The sequence below is a fragment of the Rhinoderma darwinii genome, chromosome 5 (assembly GCF_050947455.1).
Source record: "Rhinoderma darwinii isolate aRhiDar2 chromosome 5, aRhiDar2.hap1, whole genome shotgun sequence".
Classification (NCBI taxonomy): Eukaryota; Metazoa; Chordata; class Amphibia; order Anura; family Rhinodermatidae; genus Rhinoderma; species Rhinoderma darwinii.
In genome coordinates, this window is record NC_134691.1 from 256,174,108 (window position 1) to 256,194,095 (window position 19,988).

The following is a 19,988-nucleotide window of genomic DNA, read 5'->3' on the forward strand; positions in this document are numbered from 1 at the left end:
GGGTCCAGTTGAAGTACATATCTGAGAGCACAACATCGATCACCAACAGATCAATAGGGCAATAAAGAATGATCTAAAAATACAAACTAAGCACAGACATAAATTAATACAGACATAGTTAAAAAAGGCAGAGACTACAATAATGCAGCAAAACTCAACTTTTCATTAAGGCCAGTGGGGACCATTGTACCAAGGGTTATTATCCATTTACACACTTTTTGAGCCAATAGTTTCCTCGCACCCCCTCCTCTGACTCCACAGTGTACTCTATCAATCCCCCATGCTTTAAAAGTTCTGAGGTCATATCCATGATGTAATTTAAAGTGTTTTGGAATTGTTTTGAAGAGGGTTAAGTTCTTCACCACCTTTGCCACAATGATAGCCAACACATGCTCCCTAATTCTAATTCGTAGTTTTCACAGCCATAGGTTGCATAATAAATCACAAAAGTGATATTACAGAATATATATTGCTGTATTTTAAATTGCCGCCCGTCACTCATTGATTCAAAATTGGTTTACCAGTTTATGTTCTTACATGCCACACACTCACCACATGGGTAACAGCCCCATTGGACCTCTTGAGAAGGGATTCTGTTGTTTGAGTACATAATTACTTTTCACCAGAAAGTCCTTAACCAGTTCCCAGTCCTTGATGTACTATTCTGTCATAGTAACCACATCATTCGCGCTCCATGACGGAACAGTACGTCACGGGAGGATCGGCTATTTCGGCCGTCCTCCCAACACATACAGGAGATGTTACAACTGCTGTCTCATATAGCAGTTGCCACAGTTCCTTCAGCGGGGACGGATCGCGGTGTCCCCGCTAATTAACCCCTTAGAAGCCGCATTCAATAGCGATCGTGGCTTCTTAGGAGTTAAACCACCATCGACGGCCCGCTACATGATAGCGGGCGGCGATGGTTGCTATGGCAACTGGGGGTCTAATAATGGCCTCCGGCTATGCCATCTACGGAATCCTACAAAGTCAGGACCCTCTATGCTTGCTGTCAGCTCTAATACGCTGCCCTACGCATGTAGTGCAGTGTGTTAGAATTGCGATCAGGGCCTCCTGCCCTCAAGTCCCCTAGTGGGACAAAGTAAAAAAGTAAAAAAAAAGAAGGGTAAAAATAAAAAATAAAAGTTTTAAAAGTAATAAAAAGTAAAAATCCCCCTTTTTCCTTTATCAGTCCTTTATTGTGAATAAAAATAAATAAATAAACTATACATAATTGTTATTGCCACATCCGTAACGGCCTGAACTACAAAAGTATTTATATTATATATCCTGCGCGGTGAGCGCCATAAAAGAAAATAGTAATAAACCATACCAGAATGACAATTGTTTGGTCAGTTCACTTCCCAAAAAATGGAATAGAAAAAGAGATCAAAAAGTCGCATGTACCAAAAAATGGTACTGATCGAAACTACAGTTTGTTACACAAAAAACAAGTCCACATATGGCTTTCTTGATGGAAAAATAAAAAAAATTATGGCTCTTAGAATAAGGCAACACAAAAAGTAAATGATTTTTTATAACAAGTATTTTATTGTGCAAATTCCATAAGATATAAAAAAAAAAAACATATGGTATCGCCGTAATCATATCGTTCCGCAAAATAAAGTAAATATGTAATTTATAGCGCACGATGAATGCTGTAAAAAAATAGAATAGAAAACTATAGTAAAATTGCTGTTTTTTAGTCACCGCTCCTCTTAAAAATAGAATAAAAACTGATCAAAAAGTTGCATGCACCCCATGAAAGCTACAATAAATTCCTCGAGGTGTCTAGTTTCCAAAATGGGGTCACTTTTAAGGGTTTCCTCTGTACTGGTACCTCAGGAGCTCTGCAAATGCGACATGGCGCTCAGAAACCAATCCAGCAAAATCTACATGCCAAATAGCACTTCTGCCTTTCTGAGCTCTGCTGTTTGTCCAACCAGCAGTTTATGACCACGTATGGGGTATTGCAGTAATCGGGAGAAGTTGCTTTACAATAGTTGGGGTGCTTTTTCTCCTTTATTCCTTGTCAAAATTAAAAATTCGTACCTTTTTTTGGAATAATGTGATTTTTAATTGCACAGCCTAATTCCACAAAATGCAGCAAAAAACCTTTGGGATCTAAATGCCCACTATACCCCTTGATAAGGTTCCTTGAGTGGTGTAGTTTGCCAAATAGGGTCACTTTTGAGGAGTTTCCACTGTTTTGGAACCACAAGACCTCTTCAAACATGGACATGGTGCCTATTAAAAAGGAGGACTCAAAATCCACTAGGTGATCCTGTGCTTCAGTCCATTAGCACACTAGGGCCACATGTGGGATATATCTCAAAACTGCAGAATCTGGGCAATAAGTATTGATTTGTGTTTCTCTGGTAAAAGCTTCTGTTTTACAGAAAAAAAATTGAAAAAAAGGATTTTCTGACAAAAAAATAAATTTGTACATTTCACCTCTACTTTAAATTCTTGTGAAACACCTAAAGGGTTAATAAACTTTCTAAATGCTGTTTTGAATACTTTGAGGGGTCTAGTTTCTAAAATGGGGTATTTATGGGTGTTTCTAATATATAGTCCCCACAAAGCCACTTCAGAACCGAACTAGTACCTAAAAAATAGAGGCTTTTGAAATTGTATTCAAAATATGAGAAATTGCTGCTTATGTTCTAAGCCTTGTAACGTCCTATATAAAAAAAAGAATGTTCAAAAAATGATGCCAACATATAGTAGACATATGGGAAATGTGAACTAGCAACTATTTTGTGTGGTTTGTCCTACAAGCAGATGCATTTAAATTCAGAAAAATTCTATTTTTTTCAAATTTTCTCTAAATTTTGCTATTTTTCACAAATAAACATTGAATATGTCGACCAAATTTTACCACTACCATAAAGCCCAATCGCTTGGATAGGTTTAAGCATTCTGAAGTTATTACCACATAAAGTGAAATATGTCAGATTTGAAAAATGGGCTCTGAGCCTTAAGGCCAAAACTATGCTATGTCCTTAAGGGGTTAAGGTTCCTATTTCTCCTAATTCAATCCAATCAGACTACTTTGACTGAAATGGAGACCGAGATTGAGGAAGTACAGATTAAAATTAAAAAGCATCTTTCCAGTGATGCACTTGACAAATTAAATACAGATCTGGATATAGAGCTGCAAAAATGAGAACAGGTATGCTCGATTAAAACAAAAAAATTTCAAAGAGACATCAGTGATCTACAGCAAGATCGAGTATACAGATGGCGAAAAATATGGTTGCGATCTTTTTCCCGTTCAAGATCGGGTTCTGTCTCATCCCTTGCGTCAAATGATGAACATACAAGAGTTAGACGGACGGGGCTCTGGCCCTGATTAATCAGGAACCCACCTATCCACGTAGAAATAGGGAAAGACAAGTGACCAAACGTAAAAAAATTGGATCATAATCCCACCAGATTTATTTTGACGTTTAATAATCAGTGGCAGCCAATGAGAAATTTTTTAAATAGGCATTGGCCTATATTACAGACAGAACTCACCCTTGCATTGAGCCTAATGACAGCAAGGAGAAGTAGGAATCTTAAGGACTTTCTGATGAAAAGTCATTATGTACCCAAACAACAGAATCCCTTCTCCACAAGATGTCCAACTTGGGGCTGTTACCTGTGGCGAGTGTGTGGCATGTGCTAACATAAAATGGGCAGCCACTTTTGAATCAATGAGTGACGGGCGGCAATTTAAAATACAGCAATATGTATACTGTAAAACCATTTTTGTGATTTATTATATAACCTGTGGCTACTCAAAAATGTACGTAGGTTTGACATCTCGACAACTACGAATTAGAATTAGGGAGCATGTGCCGGATATCATTGCGGCAAAAGAGGTGAAGGATTCAACCCTGCTCAAAACAATTCCGAAACACTTTAAATCACATCATGGATGTGACCTCAGAACTTTTAAAGCATGGGGGATTTATAGAGTACACTGTGGAGTCAGAGGAGGGGATCCGAGGAAACTTTTGGCTCAAAAAGTGTGTAAATGGATAATAACCCTTGGTACAATGGTCCCCACTGGCCTTAATGAAAAATTTAGTTTTGCTGCATTATTGTAGTCTCTGCCTTTTTTAACTATGTCTGTATTAATTTATGTCTGTGTTTAGTTTGTATTTTTAGATAATTCTTTATTGCCCTATTGATCTGTTGGCGATCGATGTTGTGCTCTCAGATATGTACTTCAACTGGACCCCTGACAGTTGAACCACCTTCTTCTACCTGTGGATTAGAGGGATGCAAGACTTCCATAACATCTATTTTGTATTGATGATACAGCATGTCTGTGATACTGTCCCCATCTCTGATCTGCCCCTTTCCCTTCTCTTTTTCACTTTTTACCCTCTAGTATTTGAGTATTGGAGTATGTGCACACGAGAAGTGCCTTTTACGTCTGAAAAGACAGACTGTTTTCAGGAGAAAACAGCTGCCTCGTTTCAGACGTAAAAGCTCCTCCTCGCATTATGCGAGGCGTCTGTGACGCTCGTAAGTCTTGAGCTGTTCTTCATTGACTTCAATGAAGAACTGCTCAAATTACGTGGCAAAGAAGTGCCCTGCACTTCTTGCCGAGGCAGTCAATTTACGCGTCGTCGTTTGACAGCTGTCAAACGACGACGCGTAAATTACAGGTCGTCTGCACAGTACGTCGGCAAACCCATTCAAATGAATGGGCAGATGTTTACCGACGTATTGTAGCCCTATTTTCAGACGTAAAACGAGGCATAATACGCCTCGTTTACGTCTGAAAATAGGTCGTGTGAACCCAGCCTTGCTGCTCACGCAGCTCTTTCCCACTTTACATGTGTTTGAAGAGCTGCTATGTTTGTGAAGATGGTATCACGCTCTCTGTGCTCCATTCTTTGCATCCAGCAACCTTTTAAACGCCTGTATTGTTTAAAGTGAAGATTTTACTGTTATTATGCATGTCGTTCCGTGATCACTGTTGTGTTCACTTTAGTACCTGATTGCACTGATGAGACTTGCACTTACTAAGTAATGTTATGTTGAAACAATATATACTGTCTCTCTTCACTTTTTGTGATATTATTATTTATCACACACTTCATTGTTGTATTGGTTTTCTCTTCAGTGATTTGTATTGTAATTATATATTCTCTGCACTACATATTCAAGGAAGAAGGGGGTATTTCAGGGGGTGGACTGATATTGTAACTACTTACCTACATGATATATAATCTTTTCTATATTCAGTCGATTTCTGCATCTTCTTATCCATATCTATAACTGGGGGAGCGCGTGCGCTGTGAAACTATTTATGAAGTCTCCACTCTGGGCTGTCTCTACAACGCTCTGCGCCTGCGCTGTTTCCCTAGTGACGCGTCTTGGGAACGGCGCATGCGTGGAGGCAACTGATGGCTGCACCTGATGAAGGGCGGTATTCTCGTGTAATTTCGACAAATCATAATGGGACTCTGTTTAGATGTATTTTCATTTGGGGAAATGCACAGTTGGTAGACTACATCAGATCTTTCCATTCATGTGTATTTTTTAAATTTATCACATGTATAAGTGTACACCCCTTTCTTCCGTGGACATGCTATTGACAACTCTGTATTGTATACATTTTATACTAGCACGAGCAATAGCTCATATTTAATGGTTAACAATAGGCAATGCATTTGTCCCAAATAGAGTATTTGTCTACATAGATTCTTGGCATGATTGAATGTTATATCTCTAACATTGTGCGATACTGATGTATTCGATTTGTTACTATTTGGTAACCCTATATATTCTATAGTGGCTCATATACAGTTTTATCCTGTTTATGATCCTCTGTATTTTCAAATTGTTTATTTCTGTGTAATAAGAAAGATTCAGATTTTCTATTTTCATACTATAAATAGTACATGGCTCCTTGTTCTTTTTATGCGTATATGCATATTTTGGAGTTTCTGTTCTGTGACCCTTGGATGTGTTATGCCGTACACAAGATACACCAGAATGAATCTAGGCTGTAGTTGATTAGTCTAGATATAGATTATTCCTTTATTCTAAAGTTGACATTGCAATATATTGTGTAAATGTAGTGTCAATGCATACATTCAATGCAGCGCTACATTGCATGCAGATCACTTAAAAGCATGGACCTACCAGACCATGTCGAGATGGTAATGAATGGGATTATAACTGCTGTTATTGGATTTTGACAGGTGCCGCTATAGAGAACGGCTACAGTGAACAGTTCTGTCAGACAGGACGAAGCATAGTGGCTAGGGAGATTAAGTGCGGCATTTAGCTTGTACCATGCTAACTCCCAGACAGTCCTAGGTGACAGCTAACTACACTAATTAAATGTGAAGGAATTGATTCCTAAGCTGCCTACAAACCTCCCGACCCGCGTTTCGGGGGGGTATATCTCGGCTTCTTCTAGGGGTGGAGATGCCGTGTGCACGGCGTCTTTTATTGGCCTGACATATACACTTATGTAACGTATATGCCCACAACGTTGTTCTGACTTACACTCTGACAGCCGCGGCCATGGATGTGTGAGTTCTCGGTGGCATCTCCCTACTGAGAGACGCCAGCACTCACTTCTTGGTTCAGAGACTGTCTCCCACAGAGCGCCCGCGCGTGCACGGCCTTAAAGGGCCAATACACGTCCAGTTGCAGTGAATCTGCTATTAGCCCAGAATGCTGCTGGACTATAAAAAGGGCTCTGCCCTCTTCATTATTGCCTGAGCATTGTTGTGTTACCTAAAGTTTGTCTTGCAAATGGTCTCCTAGTGTTTTCTAGTTCCCAGTGTTACCCGTTCCTGCTGCCTGTACCCTGTATCCCGTGCTACCTTGCCTCTGTGCCGTCTACAGTTGAAGTCGAGTTGTGTCTTCCGCTGCATCTACTGTGTCACACCTGCTGGGTGTCTGGCTGCTGCCGGAGCCTCATCTTAAGCCTGAATCACCTCTACTGTTTACATTGCCTCAGGTACCCTTTCTGGACTATAGACCTGCATTGTACCTGTTTGGCCAGCTGCCTTCCTGCTTCGCGGTACGGCCCAGTGGGTCCACACCCCGGATCATGGCAGTACGCTGAGGCCATGGACCCCACTGGTCAATTCAAGGGCCTGTCACCCTCCCAAGCCATGCAGGCGGACCTGCAGGATCTGCGAATAAGACAGGATCAACTTCTTGTGGCAGTAGACTCCATGGCAAAGCAGCTAGGGGCTTTAGCTGCTTCCTTCTCTGCTCCTGTTCAAGCTCCTCCGATTTATCTTCCTGCTACACCTCCTGGCAGCTCCGGTTCTGATCCTCGGTTCTTGCTGCCTCTGCCACCTCGTTTCCATGGAGACGCAAGCGCATGCAGGGGATTTCTTAACCAGTGTCATATCCACTTCACCCTGCACGCCAGAGCATTTCCTTCAGACGAAGCCAGGATTGCCTTCATTATCTCCTTACTTGCCGACAAGGCCCTGGCATGGGCGAACCCAATCTGGGAACGTCAGGGACCAGAGACTTCCAGGGGTTCATGCGGTTATTCCATACGGTGTTCGAGGAGCCTGTACGAGACTCGTCGGCAGCAACTGCTATGCTAAACCTTCACCAGGATGACGCCTCCGTGGGCAAGTACCCCATCCAGTTCCAGACCCTGACAGGAGAACTGTCCTGGAAGCTTCCTTCTGGCATAGCCTATCATCCGAGATCAAGGACGAACTTGCTGCTCGGGATCTACCATCTACCTTGGACGACCTGATTCTACTTGCCACTCGAGTGGACATAAGGCTCAGAGAAAGATCTCAAGAAGTTCGACAAGAGAGACGGCTTCCTAGACTGGCGCCCAACTTCCAGCAACCCCTCTTGCCTTCTTCTACTGCTCCACCTGAGGTCCCAATGCAGGTGGATCGGCTTAAACTGTCAGTTCAGGAGAAACAGCGCAGGCGCACCTCTGGACTTATATTGTGGCCTCGCTGGTCATGTCGTGCGTCTGTGTCCCCAGAAGCCAAAAAACCCCAACTCCTAGGGTTGGTTGGAGAGACAACCCTGGGCGATACAGCATTTAATAGAGAACTCTCCTCAAAACTGTTCATTCCTGTGACCATCGTCGCTGGCGAGAGGCCAATTTCATCTGTCAAGACCTTGTGGATCTGCTTCACTCGCCCACTGTTCTGCTGGAAAGGCCATTAATCGTTGCCTCGGTAGATGGACGGCCGCTGCCTGACCCAATTTTGTCTGTGACCAAGCCGTTAAGGCTTCAAGTGGGAGCCCTTCACTCCGAGCTCATCTCCCTGTTTGTCCTGCCCAAGGCCGTCAACCCCGTGCTGCTGGGTTTGCCTTGGCTCCGTCTACATGCCCAAGTCCTGGATTGGAACTCCAGAGAGGTTCTCCAGTGGGGTCACAAGTGTCTCAACCGCTGTCTGGGGCATAACCATCCGCCTCAGTCTCCTCCACATCAGTTATTGGCAGGATTGCCTCCTTGTAACTATCTGTTCACAGATGGCTTCGACAAGAAGGAAGCAGAGACGTTGCCACCACATCGAGCGTATGATTATCGACTTGCTTCCTGGTTCGTCCCCTCCTCGCGGCAGAGTATACCTCTCTCCTTACCCGAAATCCAGTCAATGTCGGCCTACATTAAGGAGAATCTTGAGAGGGGCTTCATACGTAAATCCTCATCCCCGGCCGGAGCCGGGTTTTTCTTTGTCAAGAAAAAAGATGGATCCCTTCGACCCTGCATTGACTACCAGGGTCTTAACCAGATCATGGTGAAGAACAGATACCCGTTGCCTTTGATCTCAGAACTGTTTGATCGCATATGGGGGGCAAATTATTTTTTATAAAGTAGACCTGCGGAGGCGGCTAAAATCAAATCCGGATACGTCAGGGTGACGAGTGGAAGACTGCATTTAATACACGTGATGGGCAGTACGAATACCTGGTTATGCACTTTGGCCTGTGTAACACCCTCGCGGTGTTTCAAGAATTTGCCAATTACATTTTTCGTGATCTCCTTTATGTCTGTGTTGTGGTGTATCTCGATGACATTTTGATTTTTTCCCCAGATCCAGTAACTCATCAGAGACATTTCCGCCAGGTTTTGCTTTGTTTAAGGGTGAATCATCTTTATGCCAAGCTGGAGAAGTGCGTGTTTGAAAGAAAGTCTCTAGCCTTCCTGGGCTACATCATCTCCGATCATGGCTTCAAAATGGACCCTGAGACGGTAAAGGCTGTCCTAGAATGGCCACGCCCTCAAGGCTTAAGAGCCATACATTGCTTCCTGTCATTCGCCAACTTCTACCGGCTGTTCATACCCAACTTCTCTTCATTGACAGCTCCCATCTCTACTCTCACCAAAAAGGGCATGAATGCCAAGGTGTGGACTCTGGAAGCAGAAGCCGCGTTCAAAAACTTAAAAAATGCCTTCACGTCAGCCTCTATTCTTCATCATCCTGATGTATCCCTACAGTTTTCGTTGGGGGTGGACGCTTCCTCTGTTGGTGCTGGCGCACTTTTGTTCCAGAGAGGTTCGAAAGGTAAGACTGTGGTATGTGGCTTTTACTCCAAGCTTTTTTCTCCCACAGAGCGCAACTACTCGATTGGGGATCGGGCGTTACTGGCCATCAAGCTGGCCCTGCAAGAGTGGAGACACCTACTAGAAGGCGCAGCTCATCCTATCCTGGTCTTCACATTAGTATTGCAGTATATCGTGCAAGCGATCTAACGATCGCTGGTTGAAGTCCCCTAGGGGGACTAATAAAAAAAATAAAAATTAGTTAAATAAAGTTGTTTTTTTGTGTAAAAAAAAAAATATATATATTAAAAGTTCAAAAACCCCCCCTTTTCCCATTTTCCCCCTAGAGCATAGTAAAAAATTTAATAAATAAACTTAATTGGTATTGCCGCGTCCATAAAAGTCTGAACTATTACAATATATCATTATTTAACCCGCACAGTGAACGCCGTAAAAAAAATTAAATTGTAATCGCCAGAATCTCTATTTTTTGGTCACCTAATCTCCCACAAAAAATTTAATAAAAAGTGATCAAACCGTCGCATTTACACCAAAATGGTATTATTAAAAACTACAGCTTATCCCGCAAAAAATAAGCCCTCATACCACTTAATCGACGGAAAAATAAAATGTGGCCTCGGAATTTGGCGAAACAAAATTAATTTTCTTCTTTACACTTAGGTTTTACTTGTAAAAGTAGTAAAATATAGAAAAAACTATATATATTTGGTATCGCCGTAGTCGTATTGACCCAGAGAAGAAAGTTAACATGTTGTTTTAATTGCACAGTGAATTCCTTAAAAACGGCGCGCAAAAAACCATGGAGGAATTGCTGTTTTTTTTTTTCATTTTCTACCCCACAAATAATTTTCTTCCTGTTTCCTAGTACATTATATGGCAAAATAAATGGTGCTACGAAAAACTACAACTCGTCCCGCAAAAATCAAGCCCTCACAGTACCATATATACAGAAAAATAAAGACGTTATGGCTTTTGGAAGGTGGGGAGGAAAATACGAAAATTAAAATCTGAAAAAGAGCTACGGCGGTAAGGGGTTAAAATACTAATATCCATGATATACATATTGCTGAATAAGAATAAGAAGTCTCCACTAGTTAAAATCATATAATAAATATGCATAAAATAAGATACAAAGAGTACACTTTGTATTTGTTAAAGAAAATAAACAGAGGATTGGACTGGGCATCTGTCAATCACTTGTCTATATCCAATCAAATTACATATACAGTCCCAAGCTTCTAGTTGGTCGTTTGACCTATCATTTCCAGGTGCTTGTGGTTCGGTAAGTGTATATGTCCATAAAGTCAGGCTAATAAAAAACGCCGTCCACACGGCGTCTCCGCCCCTAGAAGAAGCCGAGATATACGTTTGTAGGCAGCTTAGGAATCAATTCCTTCACATTTAGTTAGTGTAGTTACCCCTTAAGATGTCACCCAGGACTGTCTGGGAGTTAGCATGGTACAAGCTAAACGCCGCACTTAATCTCCCTAGCTACTATGCTTCGTCCTGTCTGACAGAACTGTTCACTGTAGCCGCTCTGCTATAGCGGCACCTGTCAAAATCCAATAACAGTAGTTACAATCCCATTCATTTCCATCTCTACATGGTCTGGTAGGTTCATGCCTTTTAGCGATCTGCATGCAATGTAGCGCTGCATTGACTATATGCATTGACACTACACTTACATAATATATTGGAATGTCAACTTTAAAATAAAGGAATAATCTATATCTAGACTAATCAACTACCGCTGAGATTCATTCTGCTTTGCAAGAATTATTTAGCAGGCTAGAATCAGCTAACTAATAATGTAAAAATATAATGTGAAGTTTGAAAGCTAGGTTGGTTTATCAACTGGGGACATCCAACCTATTGATTCCGCAGGGTAAAAAAAAATATTACCCAAAGTCTGCCTCTACTTTACTTTTAACACCACCTTCTATTTTTTCCTCAGAAGCCTTTTCATTTAGTTCAATGATAGTCAAATGTACAACTGTGCATCTCGCACACTCCTTGTACCCTAATGCAACTTTGTATAAAGGTTTGGCTGAACCATAGTTCAAATGAAGCACTTTTACCTTCAGTATCCTCCTCTATTTACTCTTAGCAGGACCCTCATTCCTCCTGCTGTTTGAACTTTGTTACTTTGTAATGTCTCATTTTGTTTGTACATGTTCCTTCTCAATTGTAAATTGCTGCAGAATATGTTGGCACTATATCAATAAAGATTGTTATTAGTAAAAGTCTAACGGCCCATACAAACACTCGTTCACGATCATTGTCCTGTGTAAACAGGGAAACGATCAGCTCGTTCATCAACTGATTATATCGTTTATGCACCACAAAATATTATTGTTGTTGGCAGCACATCTCCCTGTGTAAACAAGGAAATGTGCTGCCGGCATAATGGAAATGCATGGGAACAAGCGATCGTAGTCATGATCGCTCTTCCCCATACATTAGTGATCATTTGTCCTTAACGAGTAAACGAGCGCCGATCAACTAGCTGTCTCATTGTTTGGTGCTCGTTTTTATGGCCAGTGTAAAAGGACCCTAAGACTGCAACAAAAGACTGTGGTAAGTGTACCTGCACACACTGCGTTCCTGCAACACTAGAAATGTTGTAAAAATACCATAATTTGCTGCAAAACCACTCACAGGTTTTGAATGAGCGGCACACAACCTTTAGGTGTTTTGGCACCCTTATGTTATCACAAATACACATTTAAGGCTTCTTTTAGAAGAGTTTTTTCTTCTCCTTAAATTACTGTACATAGTCACTGGAGGTTCTAGCTAAGACAATGTTATTGCCACTTTCACACAGTGCAGATTTAATCATTATTTTGCATTCGTATTATTAATCTAAAATCAGGAGTGGATCCATAATCCTTTTTGATTTGGACTTAAAAAAAATGAATGCAGAATACCGACCAAATCTGCACTGTGAAAAAAGTGGCCTAAGCCTGCATATAAAATACTTGTGTTAGATAATAAAAAAGGATAAGAGTTCAATTACAATGTTCCAATTTCATTAACATACCTTAAAGATAGAAACATCAAAATTCGGTTGTAAATAGGTTATTTCCAAATTTCCAAGCACAATCTCACATCCCTGGTAAATTCTCTTTATCATGTTGTAATGGCATTCCGGTGTAGACATTTGACTCAAGTAGTTTGCAGTTCCTGTGCATACTTGTAACAGAAATTAAGATATAGATGACACATATGACATATTTGACAAAAAATGAAAGCAATCAAAATGATGGTCATGCAAATGTGTCTTTTAAGGGTAACTTTGCTTCTAATACAATTCCACATTTTGACGCTATAATAAAAAGTTAACAGTAACTAGTTATTTAATGTTGTTTCCCCCAATCATAAAAATTGCTGCTTACAATTAGACACTAAGGGTATGTGCACACTACCTCTTTTCAGACGTAATAGAGGCGTTTTACGCCTCGAATTACGCCTGAAAAGACGGCTCCAATATGTCGGCAAACATCTGCCCATTGCTTGCAATGGGTCTTACGATGTTCTGTGCAGACGAGCTGTCATTTTACGTGTCAAAATACGACGTGTAAAATTACAGCCTCGTCAAAAGAAGTGCAGGACACTTCTTGGGACATAATTGGAGCTATTTTTCATTGACGCCAATGAAAACCAGCTCCAATTACGTCCGTAAAAGACGCCCCGAAAAACGCGTGCACTTGTGAAAACGTCTGAAATTCAGGAGCTGTTTTGTCCTGAAAACAGCTCCGTAATTTCAGACGTATTTGGCGTTGTCGTGTGCACATACCCTTAGGATATGTTCACACGCTGAGTCAAAAACGGCTGAAAATTACGGAGCTGTTTTCAGGAGAAAACAGCCTCTGATCTTCAGGCGTTTTTGAAGCTGCAAATGAAGCTTTTTTTAATTTGGAGCTTCTTTTCAGGCTTCTTTTAGTGTTCAATGGAAAATCAGCTCCAAAAAATGCCTCAAGAAGTGACATGCTACTTCTTTTTACGGAGCGTCTTTTTACGCTCCGTTTTTTAAGACCGCAGCATAAAAAGACGCCCCGTATGAACTAAATGCTCTTTCTCCCATTGATTTCAATGGGCAGATGTTTGTAGGCGTTCAGCTTCCGTTTTTTCAAGCGTTTTAGGCATTCAGCTTCCGTTTTTTCAGGCGTTTTTTCAGGCGTAAACGCTGTGTGTGAACATACCAATAGGCTGCCCATACACAGATAAAGACTTACCAAGGAATGTGTCTAATGGATCGCTTGTCAGATTATTCTACTGTTATGAACTAGCCAAAGAGCAAATAACTTTTCCTACATATGTAGGGAAAAATCCTGTATTGAGCATGTGCAAATGGTTGTGGCTGGCTAATTATGCCATAGGCAAAACATTTTAGACAAAGAACAGCCACAAAACTCCAATACAACATTTTCAGCAGACATTGCTCAATTGTATATTTTAGCAAAACACCATAATATTTCATACAGTCATCATCTGGAGTGATTGTTTTATGAATGACTTTAGGCTCTATTCACATCTGCATCAAGGTTTCCGTTTCTGATTAATCCATGACCTATACATTTCCAATGGATCAAAGTAGAAGGTTTTCTATTTTTACTAGATAGACTAGCGTAAGAGAATATGTATTCTGACCACCATCAAAAATATCCTGGTGAAATCAATAGGAACTTTAACAGGAAAACTTTTTTCTGTAAAATGACAGGACAGAATAATGTGGAGAAAAATGCTAGAGTGACTATAACCAAAAGAAGTTTTCCTGTTTTATGTAAATAAAGCTCAATCACTAAATAATAAAAACTTTTACACGTTTGTAAATATTTTCTGTTTCAATTGCTCACCATTTTCATGATTTCTACTTGTTCCCAGTTAATGGGAACACTTTTGTTTAGTGAGTTTAAAAACCTGGACAGCAGGCTAATACAATTTTAGGCTAGGTTCAAATAACTTCCTAAGCCCATATTTGGATTATTGTCTGTGACCATGACAGTTAGGTCTGTTAACAGGCTAGACTCTAGAGAGGAGTGAATTGATCCTATGCAAATCGAATTCATTATGAATTTCCCAAAAGTGTCAGATTTTCACGGCCACCATTTTACAAACTAGAAGACAGAGAACAAGGATCATGTGAAATCGGGTGGCGGCCTTGCTGACTTCCCCATAATGCCTTGCAGGAAGCCCTTCCTTTAGCACAGCTAATCATGAAGGGTATAGGTGTAAGTCAGTGTCATGAGTCATAGCCACTATAAACAGCCCAACCAGGAAATGCTGCTGCAGATAGATAGTGGATTAGTGTCAGTGTGTGTTTCATAGAGAGGAGAAGAGAATAGATTTACAATAATTTGATAGAGAGATAGATTTTAGAAAGTGATAGAAGTCAGTCTGTGTCAGTGTGTTAGTTAGACAGGCAGCCATTGCTGTGAGTGAGTGCTGCTGCAGCTATACAATTCTAACATTAAGGTGTGAATCAACAATCTTCATTACATTATTCACAACACTTTTTTAATAATATTAATTCTGGTGTAGAAATACTTCTGCTGACTTCCGAAATAGGCATCACAGATGTGACTAAACACATTGTTTACATAAAGTGCCATCAAAAATGGGCTTATTTTTCTGCCTCAAGCATTTATACGGTGCCATTATACTTCAGTCTGTGTCCAAGTGACAATTTATTTTTTTCAAATAGATTTTTATTTAAATTTAAATCTTGGTGCTGATAGCTGATACAGACATCATGGATATGATGTCACTCATTGTTTTGCATATATATATTAGTGCTGCCAAAAATTGGCATATTGTTCTGCGTCAAGCATTTATACAGAACTGTTATACTTCAGTCTGTGTCCAAGTGAGAATTTATTTTCAAATAAATAGATTTTAACTTAAAACTATCCTGGTGCTGATAGCGTGCTGCTGCCTGCTAATACATGTGTTACTGACGTGACTTCACTTATTGTTTTGCATATATTTGATTGCTAATAATAGTTTTGAGTCAAAGTGACGTCACTAGTGTCCAAGTGACGTCACTAGTGTCTAATTGACTTATTTTTTTTTTTAATTTTTAAAAAGCATAAAAAAATCTGACAGTGCAGTGTGGAGAAGACCCAGAGGTCTATGATGGGAGGTTTTACGCTTTATGTTGATTTGTGCAAACAGTGAAGGCTGCGACAAAGTCTTTAACAAACTGTACTTAGGGAACTGAGATGGAAATTTGTTTAAGAGCATATGATGGCTGCTCAGCTGGTCTCCATTTTAAGAACACAAAATGAGTGCTGGTAGTGTATTACTGTATGTGAAGGTTGCTATATGTTCCTTATGTTCTTGATATCTAAATGTTCCCCAATCTCTCAATATGTGTTCTTTTGCTATAAACATAACTGCTTTTGCTGTGCCTTTTTAAGGATTTTAACTAGATATAGCTTGCACAAACAATTATAAAACTTGTTATGAATATACCTATGGTCGCTTAAAAATTCACAATTGTATATTTAACACTTTTACACTAGTGAAACATTATCCGATATTACTAACGTAGTAACGCTTTATGGAATGCTCCTTGGCATCGAGTGATTAATTGCTAACATTTATCCAATTTTGCTCATTCAAACTTATCAAATTTATAAAATGCTCAATATAAACGAAGAATCTAGTCAGATCGTTGGCCCTTAAGCTTTTCCTTAGCTGGACGAAAGTGGAGCTCAAAGTCAAATGGAGTGAAAAACAGAGATCACTTTGCCTCGTGAGAAATTAATCTATGAGCAGTTTGTAGGTGCAGTTTGTAGGAAGGAGAGATGTGATCAAGTGCAGATACAGTGAAGATGGGCACCATTAAAGGAAAGTTCCACAGATATCCTGCCTGACCAATAAGACAAGGAGGAATCTGGAATTCACATTCAAGTAAAGCAGGAAGAAGGTTCTTGAGGCTTCTGTTTGTTGAACGAGCAGCAAAATAATGATTGCTGCAAAAGAGTCATAAAACACAGCTGTTACTGTCCACACAGGCAGCGGGGTGTTGTATCAGAAGGAACATCCATACACGCACTTTCTACCTTACTCTAACACCTCACCAATACAGTTGTTATGTTCAGTTTAAACAATTACTATGTAATGTGTCTCTTCCAGAAGATGTTGGGCCCCAGTTTGATGGTGAGCAACTTCCGGTCACTGATGGAATAATTTAGCTCGGTAGGACTGAAGAAAAGAAATGGCTTGTGCCTGCAAAAGTTTATACAAAGATGAAACTACGGGTCCTTCTTTTGAATAAAGAAGAATTATGTGCCAAAAGCAGGGGATACTTTTTGGATAAATCTTTTTCAAGCTCCTCGATGTACTAGGACAGGCTCAGGCAGAGAGAAGCGATACACCTGGCCATGAGGAGAACAAACACCTGGCAGGAGGTTAATGGCGCAGTCTAAGGAGGCATAAGGAGGGAGCTCCTCTACCTGCTCTACCTGCTGTTAACAGAACACAACAGTGTATTCCATATAGTGCTCAGGAATATCTGGCAAAGGTTTGGAGCAAGAAACAGTCGGCCAGTAATAGGAGGGTTGATACTTTGAAGACACAACTAGTAGCAGGCAGGACCCCACTGTTGGACAACTGTGGTCAGTCAATCGATCACAAGGGAGTAGAGACATAACCAGGCAGACCTAAATGCAGAGGACTGAATGACCTTTGGATAACATAGGATGAGTCATTAGTCAATGCTGACCAACTGGATGGCAATGGGAAGCACTTCACCATCCATGGAAGATACATATAGAAGAGTGGCCTAGGGAGAGTTTGCAGCAGAATGCATTGTTTTTTTGACCACAGACAAATCTACTAAATCTACAAAATTTTCAGCAGAACTGGAATATAGGCTTTAAGGATGTAGAATACATGCCTAGGGATGTCCCTCCTACTAGCCTACTGTTGGTGGAGAAGTTTCTTAGCTTAATAGGACAGTGATGATGGAGTCTTATCTGCAGTGAGGATGGGGTCTGTCAGACAGCTTTAGGGTATGTTCACACAGGGCGGATACACTGCGTAAAAGCACACAGCATATCCGCCCTGTGCGCTGCAGGGAATTTCAGCCGAAAAACTGCATCAAATTGTGGTGATTGGCCCTGTGATTGACTGCAGCGATCACATGGGATGAAACGTCATCCCAGGAGGCCAGCCTGGACAAAGAAACACAGAATTCTGGGTAATTATAAAATAATCGCTGTTTTTTACCTCCCCATTGAATTGCAACAAATATGCCGCGATTACGCAAATACATTTAACATGCGGATTAAAAATGCAGATCAATTTATGAGCGTTTTTTCTGCTCAGCATTTATGCAGCTTGTGGATGAGATTTGTTCAAATCTTATCCACTCTGCTAGTACTGTATTATGCTGTGGATTTTCCGCAATTAAATCAGTTGTAGAAAATCTGCAGTAATTACGCTACGTGTTGAACTCACCCTTAGGGTATGTTCACACACTGAGCCAAAAAACGTCTGAAAATACGGAGCTGTTTTCAAGGGAAAACAGCACATGATTTTCAGACGTTTTTTGAGCAACCGTTTTTTTCGGCCATTTTTGGAGCTGTTTTCAATAGAGTCTATGAGAAAACGGCTCCAAAAACATCCCAAGAAGTGTCCTGCACTTCTTTTGACGAGGCTGTAATTTTACGTGTCGTCTTTTGACAGCTGTCAAACGACGACGCGTAAATGACAGGTTGTCTGCACAGTACGTCGGCAAACCCATTCAAATGAATGGGCAGATGTTTGCCGACGTATTGTAGCCTTATTTTCAGACGTAAAACGAGGCATAATACGCCTAGTTTACGTCTGAAAATAGGTCGTGTGAACCCAGCCTTAGACTTTGCAATTGCATGGATTCATCAGGAGATGCAGTTGTAGCAGAATGCATGGGGTCTTAGAAATATAGGATCCAAGCGAGGGACTCACCGAGTATGTTCTGGCTCCTGGCTCCTTTCATTAAAGCGAATATTAATCCTGGTGTCCAATCAGATTAAGTAGCCCAGGGTAGCCCAGGATTGATGGCAGAACTCGACCTGCAACTTCGTCTGTGATTCAGCCAGGTGGGCCCTCACGCAAGGTTGCATCGGATGCAAATTGTTTTGTGTACTGGCCATTAGACACAGTCTGTTATTTCAGATGTAAGGCTCTGTTCAGACTGAGTTTGAGCATTTCATTAGAGGTATAGATCGGGAGAATTTACCAATGTATGTTTCTGACATATTATAGAGATACAGTGGCATATGTTGCCCATAGGATTCCAGGTAAAAAAAAATGCACACTGTGTGTATACTTTTCTTCTACTGGATACCTCTGCTTTGAATGGGGCTGAATGGGGCTTTAAGGGGGCATTTTTACTGAGCAAGGGGGCACAATTATTATGTGGATGGTACTTAGTTGGCACCTATACTGGGGGGGGGGGCACATTTTCTGTGTGTAGAGGACAACATTACTGTGAGGTCACACAGGGGGCACTATTACTCTGTGAGGGGCACTATTTCTGTGTGGGGGCAAACAATAAAGGACTACTGTTATGGGGGCACCAAGGAGCAGCTATCTTTGTGTGGGGCACTAAAGGGGGCACTATTATTGAGTGGTGCATTAAAGAGGGCAGCAAACACTGCAGAAACAAGTGGTTGTTAGGAGAAGTCGATTATGGTGGTCTGGATCAAATGGAGAAAAGAAGGAAAGGGAACGACTCCAATCAAAGAAGAAGTAACTTAATTATATTCAATTATATAAGGACTACAGTATGATTATACTCTGCAGAGCGCTAGTGCTAGTGTAGAACTGGTTTGTGACTATATGGGCACTGTATGATGGTTTAGTTGTATTGGTCTATGTGGAAGAATATTCAGAATGTGGAGGTATTATTTGGTCCTTGTATAGTAATATTAGTTGGTAACTGCATGACTGTACTATTCAGCGATGTTATTATATATACATTCGTTTTTAGATGGGGTAAATTATTTGGGGCCGGTGCTGATGTATCTATGGGTACAGGTTTCCTTTTAAAGTTATATCCAGGGACAGTGTAGTGATGACATGGTGTATCTAAGCCCATCAAGTTATAAAAGTTGTTTTATAGCTGTCTTCAATATATTTTTTGGGATGGGGCAAAACACATTCCTTGGGGCCCGTGCTGTTGAGCTTTTTAGATCCTAGCAACACCCCTGCTGCAGACGAAGCCCGACTAGGCTCTTGTCAACAATGTACAAAATTCAAACAAAAAGGTTGGCAAGCTGGACATTAACAGATTGTTAAGTTCCTATGGTGGAGTGGCCCAAGCAAGGGCCCCTCCAGACAGAAGAGAAACAATAAGGGGGGTGCAGGGATCGCCCAGATGCGCCAACTGAAATTTGAGGAGCCGGTTGAACAGACAGTTCTGAAAGACCAGACAGAATGGCATTCAATCATACAGGAATCATATGAAGGGATTGAA

General features: G+C 40.9%; 1 protein-coding gene across 3 annotated transcripts in view; it reads right to left on the minus strand.

The window, feature by feature from the left end:
- Window positions 1-19,988, minus strand: part of LOC142651860 (epidermal growth factor receptor-like) — a 284,853-nt gene that overhangs the window by 109,701 nt on the left and 155,164 nt on the right. For all 3 annotated transcript variants that reach the window (XR_012847722.1, XM_075827065.1, XM_075827066.1), the window contains one exon: window positions 12,561-12,712. Coding sequence is in view for 2 of the 3 variants with exons in the window: in XM_075827065.1 (XP_075683180.1) it covers window positions 12,561-12,712 (152 nt within the window). In the remaining variant the exon portion in view is untranslated. The remainder of the gene's footprint in view (window positions 1-12,560; window positions 12,713-19,988) is intronic.